This window comes from Cynocephalus volans, chromosome 3 (assembly GCF_027409185.1).
Source record: "Cynocephalus volans isolate mCynVol1 chromosome 3, mCynVol1.pri, whole genome shotgun sequence".
Classification (NCBI taxonomy): Eukaryota; Metazoa; Chordata; class Mammalia; order Dermoptera; family Cynocephalidae; genus Cynocephalus; species Cynocephalus volans.
In genome coordinates this window covers 105932611-105941853 of record NC_084462.1, presented here as the reverse complement: position 1 = coordinate 105941853, position 9243 = coordinate 105932611, and the positions used below count along the sequence as shown (strand labels likewise).

At 45.7% G+C, this 9243-nt stretch overlaps 1 protein-coding gene across 2 annotated transcripts; it reads left to right on the top strand.

Moving 5' to 3' along the window:
• Positions 1–1697: 1697 nt before the first annotated feature.
• LOC134373484 (purine nucleoside phosphorylase) lies at positions 1698–8928 on the top strand. 2 transcript variants are annotated; one of them, XM_063091345.1, is made up of 6 exons: positions 1698–1861; positions 4496–4665; positions 6925–7028; positions 7218–7393; positions 7509–7699; positions 8266–8928. In XM_063091345.1, exons 1-6 carry the CDS (start codon positions 1851–1853, stop codon positions 8481–8483), a joined length of 870 nt encoding a protein of 289 aa, XP_062947415.1. In that variant the 5' UTR covers positions 1698–1850; the 3' UTR covers positions 8484–8928. The 2 variants fall into 2 exon arrangements, with proteins under 2 accessions (XP_062947415.1, XP_062947414.1); XM_063091344.1 differs by lacking the exon at positions 1698–1861 and adding an exon at positions 2098–2556.
• Positions 8929–9243: the final 315 nt, after the last annotated feature.

Sequence of the window (9243 nt, the reverse complement as noted above, 5' to 3'; positions counted from 1 at the left end):
AAGAGGATGAAAGGAGATGCTACAAGACATCATTAGGCATAGGCTGCAGCACAATCACAACTTCATTCCTACCATATCCGATGGTCATAGCAAGGCTTAAGGCCTGCCCATATTCAAGGTGCGAGAAACTTCACTTCTTCACTTCACCTCTTGATGGGAGGAGCTGCAAAATATTGTGGCCATGATTTTCAACCTACTACAAATGGGAGGACTTCAGCAATCAATACATTTACAAATATTTGTTAAATATCTACTCTTTGTGAAAGACACTCCTTAAGAAACTTACTCTCTGGGTTGTGAGACATATAATGTAAACATTGACAGTATAAAATATCAACATTAGTAATCTTTTATTACATGGAAAAATATCAATACTAGAAATTCATGACATGGCACATACTTCATAACAAATGAATTAAACAATATAATACAAGTTCAAAGAAAAAAAAAAGGGCTGGATGTTCAGTTGGTTCGAGCACAGCCTTATAACACCAAGGTCACAGGTTCAGATCCTCCTACTGGCCAGCTGCCAAAAAAAAAAAAAGGAAAGAAAGAAGACATCACTTCTAACCAGAGCTACCCAAGACAACTTTCAAAATATAAAGGAAAATTATCATCATGCATAGATAACTTGGATTTAAGTAGATCAATAGGCAGAGAAATGCAAAAGTAGTGATATTTGTAACTTGCAGTTAGTAATTCATTTGATTTCAAAACCCACTATGGGACAGGGAAGCCAAGACTATCTTTGTTTTACAGATGTGGAAACTGAGACTCTGTAAGCTAGAGTCATTTAAGCTAAGTGAAAGATTGAAATATAGGACTAAAAGTCCAGTTCTATTGACTTATGGTTTAATGTTTTACACTCAAATAATCTGCTAGACAGATTGAAAAGGGCAGAAACACAGAAGTGGCAGAGAGCACGGTGCTTGGGATGGAGCCCTTTTCATGCTCAGTGCCTGGCATGTAGAAGCTGCTTGATAAATGGCTATTAAATTAATTAATCAATTTAAGCCCCATCTTGAGGTAAATTTGCTGGGCAGTGACCAATATTGTTAGTTGTAATCCCAAGGAGCGTGGATATTCAGTTGGGGAACTCCAGCGTGGCTGGCGTTGGTTGTTTATGGCTGGCATTGGTGCCTATATTATACATGTAAATCATTTCAGTATTGCCTCTGGTAAATATTGGGTATCTTAAAGTATTGCCTGATTTTTATTTTTGTGGTGTGGGGTTTTCTCATGTAGACTGAGAAAAATCAGGCTATGGAGGTGTATCAGTTTGCTAGGGCTGCTATAGCAAAATACCACAACAGGATGGCTTAAACGACAGACATTAATTTTTTTACAGTTCTCGAGGCTGAAAGTCCAAGATCAAGGTGTTGGAAGGTTTGGTTTTTCCTGAGTTTCTCTCCTTGGCTTGCAAGTGGCCACCTTCTTGCTGTGTCCTCATATGGCCTTTTCTCTGTGTGCTCTTCCCGAATGTTCTTCCTCTTCTTAGGAGAATAGGAGTCATACTGAATTGTGCTCCCACCCTTATGACCTCATTTAACCTTAATTCTTTAAAAGCCTTATCTGCAAATACAGTCGCATTGTGGGTTGGGCTTCAACAGTAAGAATTTGGGGGGACAGAATTCAGTTAATAAGTGCACTGAATCAGGGCGTGTGAGCATGGAGACAGGGCCGGTCGGCGTGTTCGGCTGCCATTGGCTGCGCACTCTGGGCTGGGCTTCTCAGCCAGCCGGAGAGAACAGGGCACGGACTGCGCGGGCCACACCCAGCGCCTGCAGCGCAGCTCAGCGGAGCGGATCGCAGCGGAGGAGAGCGGACGTCGGGAGGGCGTTGGCAGCACCATGGAGAACGAGTGAGGCGGGCACCAGTGCCGGAGAACCTGGCGCAGTGGGCCCCGAGGGGACTGGAAGAGGGAGCGAGTGCCCTGCAGAGGCAGAGGCCTGGCATCGAGCTGTTGTCGGGGACCAGGCAGCAGAGTAGTGGGGCAGCCAAGCGGGCAGGAGCGTGCGCGGGAATCAGCTGGGGTGGCGTCAGCGGAGCAAGAAGGCGACGGGTCGGTGCAGTGTAGGCTACTCGTAAAAAGAAACCGTTGTGTGTCTGTCTGCGTGTTAGGGCTGCAAGTGGAGAGGGACACGTGCCCCCCACTCCGTGCCAGGGGAGAGGTCTCCTCACCCCATTTGCTCATCACAAGTTCCCACTCAAGGGTCTAGGTAAACACGCGAAGTACTTTTCGTGCCCCAATCCGGACTTCTTCCCTTAGGGGAAAGATTGTTGACATCCCTTGCAAGCTCCTCCTTTCCCTCCAAATTGGAGGTCTGATTAGCCGGTTAGGAATGGAGTCCCCCAAGAGAGAAGGAAATCATTACTCACTGAATTGAGTAACAGACCTCCGCCCACGTCCCGTAACTCCCCTCCTCTCCCGCTCCCCCCGTGAAAACCCTTCTCTGCTCTGGGCCTGGAATCCCCAGTCCAAGTCACCGACATTAGGGATCACAGTCGCTTTGGGATGCCCAGGGATCCAGGATGTTTCTGGAGGACTGACAGCCAGTGAGGAAGAGCTGGGCGCTGTGGCTAGACGTGCCGTGTGGCCTCAGCAGCACACTTTCCTTTCCTCTGCGCCTCTTGGGGATGCTGTTTGATTCGCTTTTTAGCAACTTCATTCTTCTGTGGCTCTATTGCTCCGCTCCCGCACCCGCTCCGCCCCGCTTACTCGCTGCTTCCCTGAGGGTAGCCTGGTGTGTTGTGGAGTCTCGTCTGGTTTCCCAGGCTGTTTTTGAAGACAGAAATTTCCTTTGGAGGCTCGGTTGGTTGTGTTCAGCTCTGCCACACCCCACCTCCACCTCTGATGGCAATCTTTGGTCTTTCTAGACGGGCGTGTGAGAATTGGACTTGGAACTGTGAGGAAAGTTCTTGGTCCGTTCTTGCTAGTGCAGGGGTTCTGGATAGTGTATTGCCTTTAGGTCCCTGAAGGGCAGAGAGTCTTGGTGGAGAGAAGGGAAGATGGAAAGCAGGCAAGGAGGGAAAGAGGGGCAGAGAGGAGGTCACAAGCCGGCGAAAGCGAGAGAAAGGTTCAGAACTGTGTGTGACAGCCATAGGTCTTTGGAGCTTGTTAATAAGTTTTAATTCATTTTGGAACTGAGCCTATAAGATAGGTGGGGCTGATTACATTCCCTTGCTTCCCATTTGAGGAAAGAATTTGTTTTTTCGTTTGTTTCATCGGGGTTTTTTTTTTTTTTTTTTTTTTTTTTTTTTGGGTGCTGGCCAGTATGCGGATCCAAACCCTTGACCTTGATGTTATCAGCACCCAGTACTGTGCTCTAACCAAGTGAGCTAACCCGCCATCCCCATGAAGAAAGAATTTCTTTCTTTTTTTTTTTGGTGGCTGGCAGGTATGGGGATCTCAGCCCATGACCTTGGTGTTATAAGGCTAAACTCTAACCAATCCCTGAGGAAAGCATTTGAAGCACAAATTTCTTGCCTAAAAAGGCAAAATTGGGACCTGAATCAGATTGAGTTCTGCTTCCCTCTAGGCCATAAATTTCTAAATGTGGTTTTTAATAAGAATTACATTAGCACTTTTGCAAAAATACAGATTTGGGGACCTCTCCCCAGAATTATTCATCTGTAGGGCATGGGCTCCAGAATCTGTATTTTTAAGAAGCTTCTGCCCAAATTTAAGGCAGTCGGTCCTGCTAATTTTGACAACCAGTGCTGTGGACTGGGTTTGCTTTTTTGTGCGGTAGCTTATCTGGCCTCTGGTCTTGAATTATGCCTTGCAATTGCATATGACAGGGGTCTGTGAGGATCTGGGAACCCCAGGAAAAAGGATCCAGTGGAACTAAGGATGGCACATAGAGCTCTACTAAGAGTGTTCCCATTGCTTTTTTTGTCAATCAAAAAATTTGGCCCTTAGTATTTGGCTGAGGAGAGAGGTGGAGGGGAGGGCCCCAAAGTAAATTGTGTTTATCCCTGTCCTGAAGGAATTTGGTCTTGATTACATTTTGAATGTCTAAGGAGGATTGTATTAGGTTTGTCTCTGCCCTCAGGAAGGTCTTAATCTTATTTTGAATACCCTCCCTCGCCTCCCTCCTGCCCAGACATTTTACCCTCCATGATTTGATTAGATCACTGCACTTCTCTGTGGACTCTGCTTGGGTTCTCTGAAATTTTTTGTTATAAGGAGAGGTATTAAACCTGCCAGTTGTAGCAACAAAACTATTAGGTCTGTTGGTGGAAGCACAACCTTCGTTAACTTTTGCCAAGCTCTGGACTGGGAGTTTCATGTCAGATTTTCAGTGGGCCTGATTCAGAAAGAGGGGTGCTCGAGTGGGTGGGTGAGCATAGTATGGCCTCTCCCTCTGCAGCAGCTTCTCTGTCCCCTGCTGCCTGGGTATACCTGCCAGACTTTCTGCACGGAAGGTGACATGTCTATAATGCCCTTGGAATTGGAGAAGACATGCTGGTGTTTTTTTTCTTCCCCCCCTAGATTCACATATGAAGATTATCAGAACACTGCAGAATGGCTTCTGTCTCACACCAAGCACCGACCTCAAGTGGCAGTGATCTGTGGTTCTGGATTAGGAGGTCTGACTGATAAATTAACTCAGGCCCAGACCTTTGACTACAGTGAGATACCCAACTTTCCCCAAAGTACAGGTACTGGCAGGGGGAAGCCGGAGGATGGGACTGAGGGATGTTGATGGGATTCTGTGGGACCCAATCAGGGAGGCCAATATTTCTACTCTGGGACCTAGCATTTGACGAAGGATAAATGTTGTAAGACAGGAAAAAAGCCCGCCATGAATCAGAATGAGTTTAGAAGGAAATTCCCTTAGTAGAAATCCCCTAATAGAGAATGTGTGTGTTAGTGGGACTATGATGACATCTGTCCTGTACTTTCCTCTGTCCCTAACAGCTCTACAACCGTTCAGGCATGCACATCCCTCCCACTTGTGCATGCGTACACCATCATTACCACATACACATACACAGCCTCTCCTGTCCTCCAGCCTGCAGCTTAAGTGGAAAAAGCAGTGTCTGTAGCCTCCTAGGACAAAGTCAGGCCTCTGTCCAGCATCCTCCTACCATTCCCCATCCCCCCAACTCTAGGTCCAGTCTAGGTTCAGGATAAGACATGCTGGCGCACAGCAACAAATGAACACACAGGCTGCCATGTTCTTGCAAACACATACACAGATAGTACATGAATACACTAGACCTGATTCACACTGATCCTCTAGAAGGAGAAAGAGGCAAATGTCCCTTATATACAGTGGAGCTCAGAGAGATCTGAGGGTAGTGTATCCAGCTTTTTCATAGCAGCTGGAAAGCTCTAAGACTAAGACTTAGAAAAGGGCCAGGTGAAATGGGGTCAAGTAAAGGACAAGTGTAATTTATTTGGTTTGCTTATTATTTTCTCAAATAACTAACTTTCCTTGGTTTATTTATTAATTTTTTATTATTTATTTATTTATTTATTTTTAGAAGATGACTGGTAAGGGGATCCTAACCCTTGACTTGGTGTTGTCAGCACCACGCTCTCCCAAGTGAGCTAACCGGTCATCCCTGTATAGGGATCCGAACCCGTGGCCTTGGTGTTATCAGCACCACAGCACCACACTCTCCCGAGTGAGCCACGGGCTGGCCCTTAATTTTTTAGATTTCTGTCTTCTGTTCTTTTCCCTGGAGAGTTAAGACTTTGCATAGATATTTCTATTCAAGACTGGGAGAGCATAGCAGGGAGATGTGGAAATGGGAGCTGGAGAAGGAAATATTGGGAGAGGCAGGGCCAAGGGAGGGCACAGTCCTCTAAGGGAGACAGTAATGAAATGGGCTCGATTTGCCACTCCTACCTCAGTGAGAAGGGTACTGCACTAAATGATAAGTAGGATAATTTTCCTTATCATCAACCTGTTCACTTTTTCCCTCCACGTGGGTTTTTCTAACTGTGTCAACTTTGCTCTTTTAATGGTAATTTTTTTTTTTTTTTTAATACACAGGTCCTCTATCTCTGAGTATCCCCCAACTCTTCTTCTTGGTTCTGGTCCCTCTCCCAGACCAGCCATTCCCTGAGGGCTAGGATGGCCATCCATTAGGGAGACTGCCAGATAAGGGAAATGGTAATAATGGTTGCTATGTCTTTGGGGAGTTAACTTTGCACTCCCACTCCCCCACCTGCCCTGACATGGGCATGTATTCCCACAGGAATGTTTTGTATGTCATAAGGAAGGAGACTTGCATGGGACCAAGTGTAGTTCCTTTCCTCCTCATACAGTAGCCTCTACTCTTAAGGAAGCGAGAGTATACCGTGAGCTCCCTTGCTGGAGTGAGGGGCGTATAGTTTAGTTCACACAATACATAAGAATGTACATTTTGAGAATTTCGAAAATGTCGGAAGAGGTCTATAATTATTGCCTTCACTTCATTCACAGTTATCCACTATTTTTACTTACTTTCTCTTGTAGTGTGGCTTTCTCATTCTTTTGAAATTTCTTCTTTTTTCTTTTTTTAAAGATGACTGGTAAGGGGATCTTAACACTTGACTTGGTGTTGTCAGCACCACGCTCTCCCAAGTGAGCCATGGACCGGCTCTTTCTTTTCCTTTTTTAGAAAATACATAGCCCTGGATCTTTTGAACTTTCTTTAAAAAGCCTTTCCTTCTTCCTTTGTTTGTTCACATTGAATATCTTTATCTCCACAGCTCTTAGTTACCTCAGGTCATATTTGTACAATTATGAGTAATATGTGTGTCTTCCGCAACTAGACTTAAGCTTTCTGAAAGAAGAGATAATAATATCTTCTTTTGCTTAATTATCCTTTCACATGTTGTGAGTGAGTGGCTCATAGTAAGTTCTCAAAGCATCTGTGTTACATGAAAGCATAATCCCACTCATTTCCCTTTCTTTCTGTGTACAGTGCCAGGTCATGCTGGTCAACTGGTATTTGGGTTCCTGAATGGCAGAGCCTGTGTGATGATGAAGGGCAGGTTCCACTTATATGAAGGATACTCGCTCTGGAAGGTAAATCAGGGGCATACGCCCAGCTGGATCTGGAAGGCGGAGAGAACTATCTGTCCTCTTTTCTTACCTAGCTATCTCGGGTAGGTAGGTTTTTAGTCTTCTCCTTCCTCTTTCATGATGAACATCATGCATATCTGCATCGGTAGGTTGGTGAAATTTTGAAAACTTTTCTGATCTTTTGCTTCTAAGGTTACATTCCCTGTGAGGGTTTTCCGTCTTCTGGGTGTGGACACCCTGGTGGTCACCAATGCAGCCGGAGGACTCAACCCCAAGTTCGAGGTTGGAGATATCATGCTGATCCGTGATCACATCAACCTACCTGGTTTCTGTGGTCAAAACCCTCTCAAAGGGCCCAATGATGAAAGGTATATGTATCTTGCTGCTTTGTTTGTAGGTGGGTAGGGTTTAAGGACTTGTCCAGGAGTTGGGAGAGAGCTCATTTAATTCCATTTATCTGAGATAATCCAACCTCTGCCCTAGGTTTGGAGTTCGATTTCCTGCCATGTCTGATGCCTACGACCGGAATATGAGGCAGAAGGCTGTCAGTGCCTGGAAACAAATGGGGCAGCAGCGAGAGCTACAGGAAGGCACCTATGTGATGCTGGCAGGTCCCAGCTTTGAGACCGTGGCAGAGTCTCGTCTGCTGCAGAAGCTGGGGGCAGACGCTGTTGGTGAGAAGGAAAATTGGGCTGGAGTTTGGAAAGGGAGGGATCTGGTAAAATAGGAATAGGGAGGAGTAGGAGATTACAGACCTAGTTGGATTGAGAGAAGATCTGATTTAAGGGAAGGGGGAATTGAACTACCTTCCAGGAAGACATAAGTGGTGAGGTTTGGTGTGTTGTAGCATCAAACCTCTGTAGCAAGCACCACAGGCTTAACAGCTTCAGTGTTAATGACCTGTCCGTGATTTGATGACTGTTTTAAGGATTATTCTAACAAATATATAGCTCCCCTTTTGTACCTCTGGCAGGAAGGTGGAACTGTGTCATTAGAACTGACTTCAAAATTGCCAAACTAATACAGAATGAAAGCATTGCATTCGTGATATTTGTAAGCTGTGTAAAGTCTTCCGAGGCCCCACTTATTTTAAGCAATACAGAACAATGTGAGGTCAATGCTAATTTAGCTATTTCTTTTTTGAGACTTTAAGTTCTCAGTGAAGTTATGAAGGGGAGGCTAAAAGGTGAGGAGAAGAGTCACTTGAGGATCCTGATTGTTGGTTCCCCTCTCCCCACAGGCATGAGCACAGTACCAGAAGTTATAGTTGCTCGGCACTGCGGACTTCGAGTCTTTGGCTTCTCACTCATCACTAACAAGGTCATCATGGATTATGAAAACCTGGAGAAGGCTAATCATGAGGAAGTGCTAGAGGCAGGGAAACAAGCTGCACAGAAATTGGAGCAGTTTGTCTCCATTCTTGTGGGTAGCATTCCACCCCCTGGCAATGCCCGCTGACCAGCCCTGGAGTGATCTGGCGTCTCCCTATGGGATCCAAGTAGCTGATACCTACTTTGGCTCCTTGTTGGGGTCACGTACCTCTGTTCCTAGGTAGGAGCAGAAAGAAGAGGATGATCCCTATCTTTTATCTTCTCACTTCCTCTGACCAGGCCCTTCTGGTGCCATGTCGTCTTTTCAGAACAGTTTGTTTCCCCCCAGTTCTTCACCGAGAGCTGGAGCCCATGCCCTACCACATATCCATGGATATGCCCAGGATTTGCCTTGGGCCTTAGAGCTTCACACAGTAGCTTCTGCTAGCTTTTTGAGATGATACTCTCACATTCCTGGGGGCTCAGTACTGCCTCAACCTAACGTGCTGGAGACCAAACAAGGACCAGCCCAATACCTCTTGTGCTTTATGTCATACCATAATGTTTTTAGAATAAAGAGAAAGATGAAATAATTTCCTTACTTTTTGTGTGTGCAATTTGGAATGAGGCTGGGCACAGGCCAAGACTGACATGAAGGGCCGTGAGATCACATGTCTAGTGGGACTATCTCCTTCTCAGATAAGTAGCTAAGAACTGAGATGAGGTGGTATGTGCTTGCATGAAGGAGAAAGGAAAGGCAAAGTGATCAATGGTGGGGGAAAATGTCAAGATGATGAGAAGGAAGGAAGGGCGAACTTTTTTTGGCAGCTGGCCAGTATAGGGATCCAAGCCCTTGACCTTGGTGTTATAACACCATGCTCTAACCAAGAAGGGCTAACTTCTGCTAC

Coding starts and splice junctions, on each gene's coding strand:
- LOC134373484 (XM_063091344.1), top strand. CDS start 2,516: ATGCCCAGGGATCCAGGATGTTTCTGGAGGACTGACAGCCA. Junction 7,394..7,508: donor AAAGGGCCCAATGATGAAAG/GTATATGTATCT, acceptor CCTCTGCCCTAG/GTTTGGAGTTCGATTTCCTG. Junction 7,700..8,265: donor GCTGGGGGCAGACGCTGTTG/GTGAGAAGGAAA, acceptor CTCTCCCCACAG/GCATGAGCACAGTACCAGAA.